General features: G+C 41.3%; 1 protein-coding gene across 2 annotated transcripts in view; it reads left to right on the top strand.

Annotated features, from left to right (window-relative positions):
- Positions 1-20,455, top strand: part of Cog4 (conserved oligomeric Golgi complex subunit 4) — an 80,632-nt gene that overhangs the window by 5,179 nt on the left and 54,998 nt on the right. For both annotated transcript variants that reach the window (XM_084590472.1, XM_084590471.1), the window contains exons 3-8: positions 10,423-10,537; positions 12,972-13,073; positions 13,160-13,235; positions 14,086-14,279; positions 17,553-17,709; positions 18,372-18,478. In XM_084590472.1, the coding sequence (XP_084446598.1) occupies positions 10,423-10,537; positions 12,972-13,073; positions 13,160-13,235; positions 14,086-14,279; positions 17,553-17,709; positions 18,372-18,478 (751 nt within the window). The remainder of the gene's footprint in view (positions 1-10,422; positions 10,538-12,971; positions 13,074-13,159; positions 13,236-14,085; positions 14,280-17,552; positions 17,710-18,371; positions 18,479-20,455) is intronic.

The raw sequence follows: 20,455 nt of genomic DNA, 5'->3' as shown, positions 1-20,455 counted from the left end.
TATACCCACTGCAGGGCGAAGGCCTCTCCCATATTTCTTCAATTAACCCGACTCTGTACCCCAGCGAACTTCTTAACCTCACCCGCCAACCTAACTTTCTGCTGCCCCCTGCTATGCTTTCCTTACCTTGGAATCCAGTTTGTTACCCTAAGCGACCATCAGTTATTCTCTCTTCGCACTGCATGTCCTGCCCATGCCCATTTCTTCTTAATTTCCACTAGAATGTCGGTAACCTGAGTTATTTCTCTAGCCCACTCTGCACGCTTCCTATCTCTTAATGTTACCCCTACCATTTTTCGTTCCATAGCCCTCTGAGTTGTCCTCAACTTAAGTAGAACTCTCTTGGTTAGCCTCCACGTTTCAGCCCCATAGGTGAGTACAGGTAAGATGCAACTGTCGTATACTTTCCTCTTGAGGGATACCGATAAGCTGCTAGTAATAATCTGGAAGTGCTTGCCTAATGCGCTCCATCCCAATCTTATTCTTCTTGTTATTTCCTTTTCATGGTCCGGATCTGCGGTTACTACCTGTCCTAAGTAGACATATTCACCTACTACTTCCAGTACTCCGCTACCTAATGTAAACTGCTGTTCCTTCCCGAGGCTGTTGAACATTACCTTAGTCTTCTGCATATTGATTTTCAAGCCTACCTTTCTACTTTTCCTGTCCATGTCATCAATCATTATTTGCAGTTCATCCCCCGAGTTGCTTAGCAAGGCAGTGTCATCAGCAAATCACAGATTACTGAGGTATTCTCCATCTACCCTTATCCCTAACTGCTCCCATTCCAAGTCTCTGAATACTTCCTCTAAGCAAGCTGTGAATAGTACTGGGGAGATGGTGTCTCCTTGCCTAACACCTTTTTTTTATGGGAATTTTGTTACTTTCTCGCAGCCACTATATATATCTTCCAGCACTTTCACGTACGGCTCGTCTACCCCCTGATTTCGCAATGCCTGCATCACCGCCGAGGTTTCAACTGAGTCAAATGCTTTTTCGTAATCAATGAATGCTATGTATAAGGGCTGGTTATATTTCGAGCATTTTTCTATCACCTGATTGATGGTATGGATATGATCGATAGTAGAGTACCATTTCCGAAAACCTGCTTGATCCTTTGCTTGATTGCAGTCTAAGGTTGTCCTGATTCTATTAGCAATTACCTTAGTAAATACCTTATACGTAACAGACAGTAAGCTGATTGGTCTGTAATTTTTAAGGTCCTTAGAGTCCCCTTTCTTAAGAATGAGGATAATGTTTGCATTCTTCCATGGTTCCGGTACCGTCGATGGCACCAGGCACTGTGTATACAGGGTGGCCAGTTTTTCTAACACGATATCCCCGCCGTCCTTCAGCAAATCTGTAGTTATCTGATCCTCTCCAGCTGATTTCCCCCTTTTCATAGTTTCTAATGCTTTCTTGACCTCGTCCTTCGTCACTGGTGGAACGTCTGACTGTTTTTCTCCACCGCCAATCTCGTTACGGTCCTGACTTCTTTGGCTCCTGTAGAGATCTGTATAAAACTGCTCTGACGTTGCCCGCCTTGTCCCTTATCACATACATCTGGTTTTTGCCTATGCCCAATTTCTTCTTTACCGCTTTAAGGCTTCCCCCGTTCTTTACAGCATGCTCAATTTTCTTCATGTTATACTTCCTTATATCGGCCACCTTGCGCTTATTGATTAGCTTTGATATCTCTGCCATTTCGATCTGGTCTGTTAGATTGGAAGCTTTCATACTCTGGTGTTTCTTAATCAAATCTTTCGTCTCTTTAGACAGCTTACCGGTATCCTCTCTAACTATCCTACCGCCTGCTTCTACCACACACTCAGTAATGATTATTGTTCATTGCTTATAGGGTAATGTCGCCATCCACGGTTAGAGCTAAATATCTATTCTGTAGCGAGATCTTGAACTCTTCTGCCCTCCCCCTCACCGCTAATTCGTTGATGGGTTTCTTTCTTACTAATCTGTTGCGTTCCTTCTTCAGATTTAGGCTAATTCGGGACCTCATCATCCTGTGGTCACTGCATCGCACTTTCCCGATTACCTCTACATTTTGCATAATGGCGGGGGTTGAACACAGTATGAAGTCAATTTCATTTTTAGTCTCCTCGTTAGGACTTTTCCATGTCCATTTCCGATTCTTCCATTTGCTGAATAAGGTATTCATGATTCTTAAGTTATTGCGCTCTGCAAACTCAACTAGTAACTCCCCCCTGCTATTCTTAGAACCAATGCCATAGTCACCTACTGCCTGGTCTCCTGCCTGCTTTTTCCCTACCTTGGCATTGAAGTCGCCCATTAGTACAGTATACTGCGTCTTTACCTTTCGCATATTGCTGATTCTACATCTCCGCAGAAGCTTTCAACTGCCTGGTCATCATAACCACATGTAGGTGCATAGGCCTGTAGAACCTTCAGTTTATACCGCTTATTAAGCCTAATTACGATGCCTGCCACCCTCTCGTTAATACTATAGAATTCATCTTATATTACCCGTAATGTACTTATTGACGAGGAATCCTACTCCTAGTTGTCGCCTCTCCGGTAAGCCTCGATAACACAGTACATGCCCATCCTTCAGTACAGTATATGCCTCATTCGGCCTCCTAACTTCACTAAGCCCTATGACGTCCCATTTCATACCCTCTAGTTCCTCTAACAACACTGCTAAACTAGCTTCATAAGCTAGGGTTCTAGCGTTAAACGTTGCCAGGGTCAGTTTCCAATGGTGGCCTGTCCAACAGAGCCAGGAATTCTTAACACCCCCTGCTGCGTCACAGGTCTAACCGCCACTGTGGTCAATTGTTCCGCAGCCGCTGGTGACTTAGGGCCGGGGTTTTATGGAGCTTATCATCAGAGATTGCGGCCAATTACTGCACCAGGGTGGCTAACTCCTGTTCTGGTGAGCGAGTGCGTTGCCGGAGGTGTTCACCGGCATCAGGTCACACCCCAAAGCTGTTTATGCAATTCCATCGACACGCGAAGTTTTTTAAATCCCGTGGAGAATTGTGCGGCACCGGGATTTAAGCCCCGGTCCTCTTGCATGCGAGGCAGATGTTCTACCGCTACGCCACCGCTGCAACTTTCTTTCATGATCTACAAAAAAAGGAAACGGCATGTCTACGTTGTTGACGATTACAACAATGTGCTAAATTTCCTCCATAAATAAAAAAATTTCTCATTCATCATTTTGACATTAGCAAAAGAATTCCATCGCAAAGAATAGATTTATTGTGGGATGCAACACTAAGTATTCATAACACAAATGGCAAAAAATCTAATTTTCTGATGCAGCTGTCTTTGGTTTCAAGACATAGGTGACCAATGGAGACAAGACATGGTATTGGTGATGTATAACAAAAGTGATGAAACAATCACAAAAACCAGATTGTTAAAATGTACTAAAAAAATGCAATGTGCTCAAATAAACTAACAATTTGACAAGACAGCAGAAAATGAAAAGAAAATAAGAATGCGTTAGATATTCGACATTGCATTGAAGTGAATGCATTAGCAAGAAGGCTGAAAAGACACAATCTTTTATAACCCACAGCAATAAAAGTATAATTCATTGCAGCTCTCGCAAGCCTAAAAACTATTTTCTAGACAGGATCTGATATACGAGGTATCCATTCAATAACTTGTTTATAACATCGTAACACCACACAAAATATGAAATTCAACTCCAGCACACTGGCAGTTCTTTGGTAATGCAGACAAGTGAGCACTCGAAATTATTTTTGCTAAAACTAAGGGAAGGAAAGCGTTGCAGAGGGCGGCAGAAAGTTAGGTGGGCGGATGAGATTAAGAAGTTCGCAGGGGTCAAGTGGATGCAGCTAGCACAGAACCGGGTTAAGTGGAGAAATATGGGAGAGGCCTTCGCCCTGCAGTGGGTATAATCGGGCTGATGATGATGATGACATTTAAAACAACAGGTTACTCACAAAAGCTCCAAAATAAGCAAGGAATATTTGCATGAGAGAACTTTTTCACTACAAATACTCCAGCTAACACATAACATGATTAAAAACATCAGTGGAGCAGGTCTCCTCCATCGTCTGCATAAGTCTAGAGGTAATGCGATATTCCCAGAACTGTTATAAAATGTATCTAATACACTCGAAAGACAAAAATAAATGTTACATCCAACCTCACCAGCTTTCCTGAAACTGTAAAAGGAAGCATGCTCTGCAATAACGTGAGTATTAAATATTTCACTTAACGTGGGAATAAAAAGGGGGGGGGGGGGGGGGCACTGTCACCATGGGGGTGAGGAAAGATGATTTAGAATAAGGGACCCTAACCAAATAGGGTAATAGTGGGGCAACAGTGCGCACACATGGGCGCGGTGTGCGAGGAATTACACTACCGGCCTGGCCATGTGCGATCTATTACCCCAAAGCAAGTCTATGCCGCCATTGTGCAGGAATTTCTGCCGCGCAGGGAAGTTGACTTGTAGGTTTTGCAACTGGTCTATATTGGCTGTGGTTGGTTTGCGCCTGGGACGTTTCGCTTGGAATGACTCGGTTTCTTTCTTTTCTCTTTTCTTCAGCATTAAATGAGACAAATATGATTTCCTAATATGCCTCGCTTGTTTTTGCCTTGTGTGGTGCATGATTTTGGTTATAAAAATGAAGGTCTATGAGAGTGTTTTCTAAGTTAACATATTGCGAGATTTTTCTTATTTGTACCATTGTTCCCTCTGCCATACATGCTGTTCCCAGTCTGCTTTTGAAGCATGGCAGATTTTCACTCTTGCCTTTAATCTACTGCCTTGCCACTTGTGCGTCCCTCATAGCCCATGTTGTTTTGTGACAGTAAGCTTCATAGCTCAGCCTTGCCACTTGTGCTTTTGTCAAACATCCCATATTAAGTCTGTTCCTTTATTCAAGCTTCATGCTTCCCCACTTCGCCTCTATTTGTGTGGATCTTATGTCCTAACACACTGAGATTTATTCTACTGTTGCTGCAATTTATTCTGGGGCAGCACTTCTTTTGCAGCAGCATTCCAGTCACCACACATTGGTTATTGCACAGAGAAGTCAAGGAATTAACCTCAGCATAGCAGTACAAGATCGTAATAATTGTAGTACAGAGTTCCACTCTGATATGTTGGGCGAATGTGTTGTGATTCATTTGCATGACAAGGAAGGTGATGTCACCAAAACAAATTGAAAATGACAAAATTTAGAAGCATGAACAAGAGAGGAGCAGCATGGGGTGTAATTCATTTTGCATCAGCTGTTCATTTTCATCCAAAAATGGAGGTACAGTGTGAGAATACATGTGTGTCGTTTCAGCTTAATTATGAACGGCAAAAAGTTTATAAGCTTAGCTTCAGTGCAGATTGATACAACCTATTCCCAAATGCTCATGCACTCTCTGTGGCCTGATCTTATTTGTTCTGTCGAAGCAATCATTTATGAAAATTGCCTAATAGCTATCAATAAGGCGTCGCAGGGATTTGGGACTACTTGTGGCAAGGTGCATAAACTCATTTGCAATGATTTACACTGTTGAAAGTTTCCACTTGTTAGGTGCATAAACAAGCTACTACCAACCTAAAGGAACACTGACTTGATGCCTGTGAGAGGCTGTTGTGGCACTTTGAAATTGATGCTGACATTGCTCTGACATTAGAAGGATAGTTGTGTAGTATTACATTCCCATGAGACTTGGCGTGTACAGTGGTTCATACTGTGACCTGTTCAAGGGCCACCTGAAATGTGCAGTTAAATCAAAATGTCACAGCTTGCTGTCCTGTGGTGTGCTATAGCAGTGCAGTAATGCGTTACCACGCAGCTTGTGCATTTGTGATCATAAATCGTCTCGAGTGACCTTGATAGCCAGCATGTTCACTTAGCTTAGTGCCTTATGATTACCACATTTTTGGGCCTCCCAAGGAAGTGGTCATTGTCTAAAATTTCAACATAAACAGTGATGTGAAAGAAATGCAAGTGTGGCTGCACGGCAAATGTGAAAAATTGTTTTCTTCCAGAATCGAGGCTTTAATGAAGCACTGGCTCAGCTGCTCTGAACATGCTGCGAACTACATACTTCAAAAAGTGATGAAATACAAATCTGCCCAACTTTGCTTTCTTTTCAAATGGAAAGTTATTAAGATTACTCTTTGACTACCCTTTGTACCTTTGGCTTTTGACGTGTAGTTTGCCAGTCTTGTGCCACATTTCGTTGTTTGATTAGCAGACAATTGAAGGGGGAATGAGGGACTCGTTATGATACATGAATGAAAGAAACCAACAGTCGGTGTAAGGCCAAGGAAAGCGTAGGGGATTTCTTCATTTTTGTTTGCTATTTATCTGAATTAGTACTCTAATCATTGTAGGGAGAATGATAATTAAATATAAAGCAGAAGGAAATCAATGCGCTGCTGATGGAGATCGAACCCACAACCTCCGAATATCGCCTTTGGTGCTCTTACCAACTGAGCTGCATCGACGGCTGTCTAACCTACTTTTCTTGGGTAATAATGTTGCCTGTAACCGAACCTTGAGAGTGCTCACGAGCGCCAACCTCATCCGTAGTGGCGCACGCGGAACGTCCTCTATGCCTACGGCTTCAAGACTGCCATACCTGAGACCCCTGCCAGCTATTAAGCAGAAAATTGAACGAGAAATGGGGGGCTTGTTATGATGCACAAAAAAAGAAAAGCCAACAGTTGGCACGGCCAAGGAAAGCGTAGGGGATTCCTTTCGTTTTTCTTCTTTCTTTCTTCCTTTTTTTTTTTTTTGCTATTGACCTGTATTAGTTCTGGAACCATTTTAGAGAGAAAGATAATTATATACAAAGTAGAAGGAAAAATAATATGCTGTTTGGTGGGAACCACATCGAAAGTGGTGCAGGAGCATTTCTTCTTCTCCTCAATACTTTCTTTTTGCCCTTAATTTATAATCATGCTATGGGTATAAACATTCTCGTGTAAAAGGGAGTTTACTGCCAAGGTAGAATAGGTAGAATGGAAGTCCTTGAAGGCATAGCCTATTCATTAGGCCATGTGAAAGGAGGGTTGAGACACAAATTTTTCTCTGCATATGGCATTAGTAAACATTGATAACCACATGGAGTTCACCAACACTGAATAAATAACTTGTAATTGAATTTTTTCATTCTGCGAATTTAGTTTCGGTTCCAGGTTGCTGAACGAAGGTACCGACATCAAGTATGAGATCACATGACACATACGAAAACAATATATTCGCTCTTTTCTAGTTTTATTGTATGTAAACTCTTACACTCAAAATGACAGTGACCGGAAAAAGAGCTGTTATATTGCAGTTTTTGTGGGCCTTTCATAATCTCACACTCACTTATGACATCAAAACCATTGTTTGGTAACCTCAAACTAAATAGCAAAATAAATTCTGTTGGTATAAATTATTTACTGAGTGTAGGCGAATTTCACGCTGTCTTTAGCAATGTCTTAAGTGCAATCTGCCTTTTTAACAAAATGTGGTGCCCTCTGGGAGTGGTTGAAAATTTGTCTGCTACTGGTTGACAATACCGTTGGAAGACACAGCCGGCTGCAAAAGGGTGGTGTGTTCTTGACAGCTACCGTCATCTGTCGCATACGCCTGTCACGAATATTAACTGCACATGGCCTCCGAGATCAGCTCCAGCTGCGCCAATCGTGGATGCCAATAACTGCGCATGCGCAACTGGGGTTGGTGGTTCATTTTCAACCAGGAGATAGGCGCGCGTGCGCATAGCGGCCTTGTGAAAAAGGCGAATTCCAAAGCAGAAATACGCTAAAGAAAATTTGGTGCGTATACTTCTTTAAGGGTCTGACATGGTTACGGCCTGTAGTACTTTATTATTATGCACGTACTCATTAGCATACATCATAAGACACTACTTTGCAAGAAAGATCACACAGCCTACACAAAAACCTCAGCTTGTTCCCAAGCCGTGCAAGTGTGCCTTGTGTTGTAGCCTAGTCAGTAGTGTATCAGGCTTGCAACTCAATAGTGGTAGGTTCGAATCACTCCTAGAGCCTAAAAATCTTTATACTAGTCCTCTTTAAAGGAAATCACTTTATCTTTGTAAAGTTAAATCATTTGAATGAGACATGCGGCGACATTTACATACCTACCAACCCTTCCGATTTTCGACCAAACTTTCTTATTGTACGATCACTGCCCTAAATCTCCAGATAAGTGGTCTCTGCTTGCGTAAGAATGGCATGCCAATTTTGACCAGTAGTTGCGGCGTGATTGTCATTTCTTGTAGGTGGTGGTCAATGTGGTGGCGCCTGCGTTTCGGTGCAGCCGCAGTAGGTGTAGATGCTTTGTCTTCAATCTCTACTTAAGGGTGGCCTATCAGCACACTTGGCGTCGAGGGTTGTTGCCATGGCTTTGCCCAAACATCATGCCATTTGATACTTTTGTATCGTGCTCAGCCAAATGCCTCATGTTGGTGAGCTGCGCTATGCCCGACGACGCATGATAGCTCATTTTTTGGAGCCATCGTGGCGAACAACAGTCGCTCATATTGCGTGTAAAGGGACAGGTAATGATTTCGCATTAAAAGAGCTAAAACAGTGTGCCAATGACACCATGCCGATCAGTTTATATCGGCTGCAGAAGTGCAGCGAGAACACTCGGCGGCTGCACATAGACATCTCAGTGCATACATTTATGCGCTTGCTGTTGTGGCTTATGTTTAGATTAGGACTCATTGAACAGTACCCCCCCCCCCCCCCCCCCCCCCTCACCCAAAACTTATGTTGAAACATTAAATATGGCTTAGCCCCCCATTGTTGCAAATAAAAATTTTCCGATTTTTGATCTCGCCAGGTTGACAGGTATGCATTTAATTCGCATTACATACATGTCACATTTTGATAACTTTTATTCCATGCATGATGCCACATTTGACATGAGGTTTGGGAGTCTGAAATGCTTGTGCAAGGTTATGTAGTTGTGAAGTCATTACCCTGTCAACCAGTCAGGATTTTTCACTCATGGTCTATGCTGCCAACGCTGGTTTTTCTGTGGCACGGAATTTATAATGCTATCGAGTTTTAAAAAATAGAGTTTGAAAACAGGCAAGCAATATTGACTGAAGCTGGAGGTAGAGAATGGCTGCTGGTATCCGACAAGACTGTGCAGAAAAGACAGGAATAAACGCAATGTTACTACCTCGTGCAGCTGATTTTTTTTTTTCTTTTCTGTCTGATTCTTCTGTAGCAATTTCTGTTGACACTTGTAAGCTCTCCATTGCTCATGTTTTGCTTTGAGGTATTCGCTTCTATTCAAGGGGCACCTTTTTAATCTAGCACATAAATTCACATGAAGGCCTTATTTCTTGCCATCGTACTCCTGCTGCCAGAATACACGGAAGTTGCTCTAAACTTCACCTCCTTCAATGCCTGCCCCAAATTCTCATTCCCAGCATTGGATTAATGAGATTGTTATGCAAAATAGATTGTCTTGCATAAAAGTGGAGCATGAAGGTTGTGCAGTTTATAAAACCATTGTGTAATATTTCTTAGTTTTTTTCGTTGTTTATGCACATTGAAAACAGCACTGTACATATGTACATATTTGCTTTATGGCTTGGCATCCAGTCCAACTTGGTCAACTTTTGCTTTGTACAGCCCCAGAGTGCTGAACAACATAAGATATGAACTATAACTTGTGTATAAACAACCTTTTAAGGTGAAAGCCTGGTTCATGCTCACGGCCACGATCGTTTCTGTCTATCCTTCCGTAACGCTTTAGTTTGATGACATCTAGTCACTAACCAGTACTAATGACTAGACAATAGCTGGTACTAATTAGTCATTACTAAATAGTCATGGGTAATGACAGAGATAACTCACTATGACGGCATCACATGGTTACGTCATCGGCTTTGACATCATGATCAGATGTGATGTCATCTATCCGGTCATGCCTAACAACCGGAACTGACGTCATAATGACGTCACATTCGGTCATGACGTCACGACTGGTATGCATATACATATCAGACAGTGCATGCATATACGAAGCTGAACCCGTGGGGCGTTCGAATCAGGCGTCCGTGCGGCGCCTTTCATTCGGCACTTCCTCGAAAAGGCGTATCTGTCACAATTTTCTGCGGATACCTGAACCGAGCTGCAAAGAAAAGGAGGAAGGTGGGAATGAAAAAAGAGAGATAGAGAGGTTCCGTAGTGGAGGACTACAGGCCACCGCGCTACAAAGGCTTTCGCCTCATCATACTTTAGGGGTCCAAAGTGCCCCTAGCATTTTTTACAGAGCACAGTGGTGAAGAGTTGCATTACTTACTGTTAGTGATTGTGTGGGCCGCAAGTAGCCTAAATCCTTTTGTAATGAGCATGTATTTTGGGGGTTTCAATGTGCACTTGTATTCAAATGCTGGCATGTCACTCAGCGTATTTTTTTTTCCTTTCAGGCCAACGTTCCAACTAGTCTATGGAGATGCAGAGCAACTTGCAAACATGATATCTTTTACTTCTACTCTTGCCGAGAACATTAGCAGCAAAGTTCGGCAGTTAGACCTAGCAAAGGTGACAATGTTTGGCCGTATATATTGCATTACTCTAGTGCATTTTGTGTAGGGATTGTAGGATATCTGTTGCTGTATTTGTGACACAGAAATAATGACGAGGTATAATAAATGCGAGAAGAGGTTTATGAGACATCTATACAGCACCAGGAATACATTTACTTCTCAGGAGTTTAGACTGTCAGAAACCATAATTTTTGTGATTGAGCTCACGTCACCAAAGTAAGTCACTCATACAAAGTGCAGATGCTTTTCTTTTCTCTACCGACTATTTCAGAAAAGGTCTACTTTTTGTAATGTTTATTTCAATGCACAGCTGTTTGTAATATTTGATTGCAAATGCAAAGTGCTTTTAGAGCGTTATCTCTAATGCTAGCATCGCTCAAGGTCACATTGCCCCGCTGAGTTGGAGCAGTGGTTAGGGCTCTTGACTGTGGCCAAGGATGCGGGATTGAATCCCGGCCTCGGCAGCTGCTTTTTAATGGAGGCAAAAACCCCAAGTGCTGTGTGATGTTAAGGCACATTAAGGAACCCCAGGTGGCCGAAATTTCAGGAGCCCTTCACTGCCACATCTCTCATAGCCTGAGTCACTTTGGGACATTAAACCCCATAAGCTAAACCAAACCAAACTCAAGGTTGCCTTATTGTGATACATCAGCGGCACTCTGGTGCCACAGTACAACTTTAAGCTTTTGTTCCGTTATACTATACACTCCAGTTTGTGAACCAACGAGGTCGGACCACTTAGCACCACTATTCGCATAAACTTTTAACTCCTTAAATCCATAAACCAACCAACCATTGATATAGAGGTAGCATGCCTAGCTTGCAACTGAAAGGGCAGTGGTTCAGTTACCGTTTCACCATTTTTCTTTTCCGTAGGTGTACTTTTCTTTCTTAGAAGGCTCTTCACAGTGTTGCATGAATGACAGCACGGATTGTCACAGCTGTTTTGATCAGTCAGGAAATTTCATTGTCATGGACCTGGTGTTTTTGGCAGATGTGCACTATAATGCTATCACATTAAAAATTCGTTAACTGCAGTCAAACCCACTTATAGCAATACTTTTTAGAACAGTATATTGGATATAACAATGGACTACCACAGCACTGTCAACTTTACCATGTTTTCTACGGTTAAATAAACCGCTTATAACAGTGCTGTCATAGCACATTATGAACTATTAAATCTTGTCACTGAGAGCCAACCTTAAAAAGAAGAAACACAGAAATATTACAACCACACTAGTCAATCCATACTCACAGAACAAAAAAGGCATCTGCATGAGAAGCTGGTAGAGCTGATCGACCGATCGTCCTGGTGCTGTGAAAGTGAAAATCCCACGCAGCCACGCATACAAGTGTCATGTGCACCAAGGACGGTTACGTACCGCGATGCTGCAGGGGAAGCAGAAAAGATTGTCTGCAGACTGTCTGCTTCAATGACGCAGTCCTTTAATGATGTTTCTAAGGGTGTGCTCCTGGTTGAAAATGCACCGAGGCACTGGGACATGCACCGTGTGTAACTTCGTCAGTGACTGAGGTGCATGTGCCTTAAAAGTATGGTTTTCTTTTTCCTTTTCGCCGTTTGCGAGCTCATAGGATTATCGAGAATTGCTTCTGGAAAGGGGGCTTTGTTTGGTATGCCAGCACTGATGTAATGGAGACAATAGCATGTCGAGACTTGGAAGAATTCTTGCATGGTGACGATGCAATTGCAAAAAATTAGAATTTAACCAACAGCGACGATGAACAGGAACATATGCAAAAACATCTTACAGTCACCCCGGGACTTCATTTTTGCTAATGGTTCTTCACTTAGGCATGCGGGCTAGTTAGGCCGCCTGCAGGGAGATGTGAACTAAATATGCCATGAACCAGTCAGAGCTGACTGAGAGGTTTTTTTTTTGTGGAAAGGAGTCAACATTATGAGCTACTTTTCTTTCATTAGGTGCTCTGAAGTTTGTAATTTTTTTTTTTGCATAGACCGGTTACAAGTGATATTTGCTTGGTACTTCGATATTGCTATAAGTGGGTTTGACTGTACTTAGTGCTGTGGAGAACTAGTCAACATAGCAGTTCAAGAGTTTTGTTCAGCAACGGGCTTGAGCTGGTTAAGGCTGTCATTCTGTTATTTTTTTCCTTTTAATATGTGGAAAGCCTTTCATAAGTGCCCAGGTTGTTCAGCTCAAGAAAGTTAGAGTCGTTTGTAAAGTGTACCTGAAAGGGGTTACCTTTGGTCCTTAGACATGCTCTTAGTGGAGATGGTAATCCATGTAGTCCACGATGTGCATTTGTAATGCATAAAAAAGGTTACATGTTGCAAGCTGCATGATTTTGTTCTTTTATACTTTACTGTGACTGCATTTTGAAAGAAAAATGTAACAAACAGTTAGCCATTTGCTTTGTCAGTTTAAAATTACTCCACTCTGCAGAGCCGAGTGACGGAATGTGTCCAGAGGGTTGAAGATATCTTAGACCTGAAGTTCTGCACTGATGGTGTCCAGACTGCATTACAGAATGAGGACTATGAACAGGTATTTACTCTTTATTCATAGTGAACAAGGTATTTGGCCATCGAACTTCACGGTAATTTGTTTCATGTTTGGCGGGTGATTTACAGGCAGCAGCACATATTCATCGATTTTTGAGCCTGGATGAGTCTGTCTTGAAGAGGTCCACAGCCGATATTCAAGAAGGTCAGCGCACATTTTACTGACCATAAGTGCCATGTTCAGCACTTCCATATAATGCGAATGTGGTTATATAAACTGCTACTGAAAGTGTCTAATGCATCCTGAAATGTAACTTTCTAGCTGTAACTAAAAATTGGAGTTATGATAAAATAAAGGTGGTTTTGGTGGTAATCGTTTTCAGCTGCTAAGCGCAAGGTTGCAGGACTGAAGCTCAATCATGGTGGCCATATTTGTTGGAGGCATAATTAAAAATTGCTTGTGTGCTGCATGATGTCAGTGCACAATAATAAACCCAAGGTGGTTGAAAATAATCTGGAGCTCGTCACTGGTGTCGTTTGTAATCATGTGTGAGTTTGGGATAAAAGCCATGTACGATGCCTAAAATTGAACACTTTAGGTAAGCACGCTACGTTAGCGTAGTATTACTGAAAAAAATTATTTGTTAGAATTTTTCACTGTTTATAGATTTAGAAATGTTATATGGGAAGTTAGCTAAGTAATCATATTTTTTCATACAGGGAAAAAGGTTCATGCACATTACTAAATAAATCTGTTTTGCTAGAGTGATGTTTTGTTTCACTACCCGTTGTATGGCTCGGTGGTTTTGCCATTCTGTTGCTGATCCTGTGGTCACATGTTCGATCCCGGCTGTTGTGGCCACATTTCAGTGTAGGCGAAATGCTTTAATGTTTTGCTGTGCGACACCGTAGCACACGTTAAAGAACCCCAGGTGATCGAAACTAATCCGGAGCCCTTCATTGCAGCATCCTTCAAAGCCCGGGTGTTGCATTGAGAAAAAAACGTCCACAATTTGCAGTTATACAATGTTCGTTATTCTTTTTTTCTTTTTCAGGTAGCAGCTTAGAAGAGGCATTTTCATCACTCCGTGAAGCTGAGAACAGGCTTCGTGTGATAGTGATGAAAAAGTTTAAAGAGGCAGTCAACGAAGGCGATATTGCTTCTGTGGAGCGCTTCTTTAAAATTTTTCCTCTTCTCAACCAACATGATGAAGGTCTTCACAAGTTCTCCCTTTACTTGAGTTCACAGGTGAAAGAAAAGCATCTTTCTTTTTTGCTTGTTTGGCAGCAAATAGTGTTTTTCATTGCTGAGCATGCTGAATCAGCCACAAGAAGTGATTACGTGTCTGGGGAGTTTGTGGTGCAGCTAATAACAGATGTCATCTCAAAAAAATTTTCCGTTAACTTTCCATGCTTAAAAAGGATGATCCATCCACGGTCCTTTTTAGGAATGAGTTTCTAGCTCGTATCATTCATAGCTAACTTCATGGCGTCACCTATGACAGCCTGTCCTTGGGCTCATACTTAAAGGTATAGCAGTGCTGTTGGCATTTTGACTGTGGTTTCTCAACTGGGACCTTGCTTAAAGGATGAATGTAAAAGATGAAATTCTACTTTCGGCATAAAAAATGCTGGCCTTTGGTAGCATGGTTTATACAACTTAGACATACAACAAGAAATGCAGGGTGGATTTTAATGACTAGTGTGGGGACTCCAATCGCGCGCATGTTCGGGGGTGTGTATGACTGAGAGTGAGACATATTTTAATCACTTTTCTGGCCAGTAGTTGGTAGGGCCCTTTTTAGGTGCAGGTCCTATTAAGCTGTGTAGCTAAGCAGAGTTTTTGTTACAGTGCCGTTCAGCCACATGTATAGGTCACATGTGGTGAGCAGACAGTAAAAAATTTAGGAAAAAGAACCAGAGAAGTAGTATTGAAAGCAATAGCATGAAAAACATTAGTCGTGATGCAAATAAATAATTTATAATATGTCATTACAAAATTAGCGCCAGCTTCTTAGCCCAAGGACATCACTAATGTGTGTACACTGCTTGGTTGAGAAAAGACTTTGTTTGTTATATATATAATTGCAAGTTGAAAAGGAGAAAAGACAATGAGATTCGTGCTTGAGAAGTGGAGTGGTTTGTGCTGCTGGCGCCTGACAGTTCTCATGCCTCATGATTTTTCAATAGAGGCAGTACAATAATTTTTTCTGCACATAAGATAAACACACCTGACAAAAAAAAAAAAAAAGCAGCTGAGGGAGATGGTGAAGGAGGGTAAGCGGGGCAGCCACATGAAATCTTCTGTTAGATTAGCATTTCTGACATCAGCATAAACCATGCCCCTATGTGTTGATACCTAGCTAACAAGCATTGACGCTCAATAGCTTTTCAAATAGCACAACTCAGTGGTTTGTGATTCTTGGTCATAATGAAAAGTAAAAGGCAACAATGGACTGTATCACATCACCCCAGGTGCCACTGGTTACAGATACTTCTCACACTTTTTAATGACTTTCCCCAGCTATGATCACAGCCTGAGGCTAAGCATATCATATATTGGGCACAATGCTCAACAGCTTATCAGCTATAACAATTTTGCAGGATGCAGTAAAATCAAAGTAAACTCTCATTAATTCAGCCTTCAAGGGGCCGGGAGAAATGTTTGAATTAACTGAAAATTCTAATTATTGAATGGGCCTGAAAAAACTGCTAAAAATTGTTTGCATCACAGTAATTTTGTCTAATGAACAGCTGTACGATGGTTGTGTGCATTAAAAAAGTGAGAACGGCTGGTTTTTTTTTTTCTGGTTTAGTCAAATGGGCTTTTTTACGCGCACTGTCAGGAATCCTGAAAAAAAAGTGCTCCAAAAACATGGGGGTCGCCACCATCTTTTCTGCAGTGCAACGCAGTTGCAGTGGTGCCTCTTCACAAAACAGCCCTGTCGCGTTTGAGGATGCTTCACCGCACATTCCAGGCAGTGAAGCATCATGATGAGAAGCATCGCAGTAAAGCTCGCAGTGTAGCAAAATTTTTGGCACAGTGTCGGCGTACCGGAAGCAGTATGTGGATTCACGTGAGGGATATATGTGTAGGCGTTATAACAGTGTCACACTATTCCAAAATAACAATAAAATAACAGTGATGCACTAAGCAACGTCTAAAACTGCTCAACCGGCCAATGCATGCATCCATTCACAGCTGCATTATAGCATGAAGTTAAGGAAAGCGAAAGCAAAACTATGCGACTGGGCTGTATTTCGAAATCTGGAACTTTCAATCCTTTTCGTACCTGTGGTAGCACACACAAAGTGTGCAGGCTTCGTGCACGGGCACCGCGGATTCATGCGGTTGAGGTTCAAGGAGGCCTGTTTCGGTAATTGCTGGCTGCGTGCGTCATACCACGATGTGATTGCCTGTTTCAACGAAGCAGAGAAAGGCCCTCCCAAGTTTGAATTAACGAGTGTCTGGCGCCATAGACTTATGTGGGCATCAGCCAGGACCGTGCTTGTTCGAATTATTTGAATTTACGAATTAGGAGGGTTGAATTAATGAGATTTTACTGTACTAACATGAGACCCGATAATTCACATCATATGTCTGTTGTTGCACTTGGCAAAACCTGTGTTGTTATTTTTACTCTTCTATTTGTTTTTAGGCCATTTTTTTTTTAAATTGGTTCTAAATATTTTGTTCAGTTTGTTTAGCTCGAATCATTTTGTTTTCTTTTGTGCACAAAACTATCTGACTCATTCACACCTGCTCTAAATGTTTACATACTTTCCTTGCCAACCAAAGCTTTTATTGAAAGTGGAATAAGTGTCTTACCTGAAATGTCGTCATTGATCATTTTAATTTGTCTTTTTTGCTTACGGCTGTGTCGTCAAAAAAATTTATTTCAGCTCAGAATATGTGCCATGTTGGCTCAATGATTTTGGTATTCAGCTGTTGAACCCAAGGTTACAAGATGAAATCGTGGCTACTGCTGCCGCATTTTGATGAAGGCAATATGCATGCAGTAACACCCATGTGCCATGTGATGTCAGTGCATATTGAAAAACTCCAGGTTGTCGAATTTAAGCGGAAGCCCTTGTAGCTCATGTACAAGTTTAAGTATCACGTATCACATATAACTCGTAAAATACATCGTTAAAAGCTTAGCCCAAAATGTTCACTTCTAATTACGTGGTTACAAAATCTTTTTGCCCGCAGTGCATTAGTTACGGCATACCATTCCATTTTTGCAGTTGCTTTGGCTGCTGAAGCTTTGTATGTACACATTCATTATTTCAATTGTTTAGTGGCAAGTATTGATGTGATTACGAATTTTTTCTTAAAATGACTTAGTGTCAATAAAAACAACTCACAAGACAGACGGGAGATGCACAATACATATCCCGTCTCTCTTCTTCTGCGCTATATTTTTTTTGCTCACTCCTTTTAGGAAAATATGCACCAGCTACTTCCCTGCAAGTATTACCAGTGATCGCAAGTGGTTATTTTTTTCTACCCTTCCTGCAGATCTCTGAAACTGCACACAAAAACCTAAAGCAAGCTCAAGCAACAAGTTCTACAGACAAGCGGGCAAATGTTATTTATGCCGATACGGTGACCCTTCTGTTTGAAGGAATTGCCAGGACAATTGAGATTCATCAACCATTGGTAGAGACCTACTACGGTAATATTTCTCTAAACCTAATTATTGCCTACTTACTAAGTACTAGACAAAAGAAAAACCACGAGTTAAAAATTGACCCTTGTATAGGCATGTCATTTTTGTGGCATATTTTTTTTTTTTTAAATAATGCATAATATGTTAATCACCGCATGGTATCCACCTACAACTGCTAAATGATAATTAAATTTTTCTCTCATGCTATGTCGATGCATGAAAAAATGTAATATAATTGGTGCTTCTTCATTCATTGTCCTTCCATCTTTTGAGACAGGATAGCTTTAGCAGTGTAATGAATTCAAATAGTGAAGCACAGTGATTATTTCTCAATTTTTTCATGCCTCACGTGACTTATGCGTACCTTTGACGTCACAGCCATCATTCAGCTGTTGAAAAAAAAAAAAAGCAAAGCAGCATGGCAGAAAAATTTGATTATGAATTAGGTAGCAGCCATAGGCGAATATCGTGGTAATCTACTAATGCCTTATTCATCATTAAAAAATAAAGCGAGTCTCCCAAAATTATGTCTCAGTACTTCTTTAATGCTTTGCTTTGTAGATCCACCTTTGTATTAAGACTGCTGTCTTTCATAGATCTAGCTGCTTAAGACTAACAAACAATACTTGTATTGAAAAGTAACTTTTTCTTTTTTTTCCCACTTGTAGGTCATGGGAGACTCCACACCGTTGTAGAGTTGTTGCAAAGGGAGTGTGACTGCCAAGTGAAGAAAATCCTTGAAGACTTCAAGAAAAATAGACAGTTCAAGAAAAAGGTAAATTTTCCTTAGTTAATTCCTTCATTATTTATGGGCTAAGACTTACAATTGACCCTTTGACTGTTTTTGCTGTACGGGTACTGCGCTAAACGCATAACGTTTAAAAAAAATTTGACACTGGGGGTGAATCTTTTTTCGGAATATTCGACAGTCAAAGGGTTAAAGGGACGAAACATGGGCCAAAATATGTTATGAGATTATGGTGGAAATAGTACAGGTCAAGCAGTACAGGTCCAAGCAGTACAATATCAAAGAAAAGAAGCTTTACAATTTTAATTTGCAATTGGAAACGGCATAAAAACAACTGAGGCGCTATCATGCGGTGAAAGCCCATCACTTTCACTGTAGTACCCCACGTAAATACATCTCAGTAAAATATCGCTGATTTTCGTAAGTGCATACTGTTCTTTTTTCTTCTTCGAGTGCTTGTCATAATTTATTATATTTTGCACTCTCTTTAGTGCGTCCTTAAATAAAAACACCCCTCTTTTCGCATCGTGGGAGGCATGCTTTCCAGCTTTTGCCACTAGATGGCGTCACAGGGCTTTGAATTCTGTGGATGAAGCGATGATAGTGCTATCTAAAACTTCCGTCAACAAGGCGCACGTTATTGTGCCGTAACAGCCTTGTGTGAAAACTGAAAGGAGGCTACTCTATGGTAAAAAAAATGTCCAATTACTGTCTGGCGAATTAAATTTATATTTATTTTGGTGCGTCTTTTTTGATGACCATCAGTCATTGCGGTCGATGCTAATGGTTTCCAGAATTGGACTACATAAAAACAGGCGCATGCACTGATCGAAAAATTCTCAGTAAAATTTTCTACAGCATTTCTACCAAAACCACTATGGGAATTAACCTTTTAGACAACAATCTTTTCATTGCGCCAAAAAAAATTCTGTGCCTAAATTCCAGTGTTCTGTCCCTTTAACTGTTTCAGGACTGTGGGGAAAAAAAAAATGAGAGAGAGTGAGAGATTTGTGAGGTCCTGGAAAAATATTACTATTATTAAATGAAGTATATTTATCATAACTTGCTATAACATACACCAGCACGTAGCTTTTTATATGATCTTTCACACATGAAAAAAACAATTTTCAGTATGAACTTACTGAAAAAAGCACACTGTAGTAGTAAAAATTCAGAATGTGCAAAATATGCCACATTGCCTTTTTTCATAGTTGAGAAAATTTCTTCAGAAATTCTGTCTTTGGTGTTAACTCTTCCGGGGCTGCCGCGAGTTGCTCGTACATACATAAGCAAGGGAAATGCGCAAATGAAGACATGGACATGAAGAGCACAAGGACGAGTACATACTCGTGACTGACTTATTCACAATTCAGAAAAAACACATTTATAGCTTCATGCCTGTCATATCATTGTCTACAGCACATGTGCCAGCATCCTTTTTTATTTTCATATACAGTTTGATCAATACATCGCTTACGCACTTATGACCAGAACTCTCAATGAAAAAAGCCTCAGTTAGCTCACGTGCCGTCTGGTCACAACTGCGCCTCAAGGTTTTGGTCCTAGCCAGCAAAAGTCATCATGGCTTATTGGCATAGCCAAAGAGCATGTGCAGCATTTCAAGGGCAAATTGGACCCTTTCTTATTATTCATTGAAGGCTAATGCTCCCCCAATTGTTCATTTGTACAATACAGTGAAAGCTCGTTAATTCACAACTCGTTAATTCGAAATTTTGGATAATTCGAAATAGTCATCGTGGTCCGGTCCGCAGTGCATAGAAGTCTATGCGCGTAACAGCTCGTTAATTCACTAAAAAATTGGCGCCGCCACCCATAATTCGAACTGCGCGCCGCCAAGCGGCGCTGTTAAAAACCATCGTTGGAAGCTTTCGCGGCAGAACGATAGATGGCACAACCATCGGGGCGCCGCTAGGGTGCTGGAACAAGTACTAAACAGTCTTTCCTGCCGCGACTCCTTCGAGGAACGACGTTTTAGTGTTATCG

The sequence above is a fragment of the Amblyomma maculatum genome, chromosome 1 (genome assembly GCF_055883805.1).
Source record: "Amblyomma maculatum isolate TAMU_Amacu chromosome 1, ASM5588380v1, whole genome shotgun sequence".
NCBI classification, from domain to species: Eukaryota; Metazoa; Arthropoda; class Arachnida; order Ixodida; family Ixodidae; genus Amblyomma; species Amblyomma maculatum.
The sequence above is the reverse complement of the archived record's forward strand: the minus strand, read 5'-3'. Positions and strand labels throughout refer to the sequence as shown.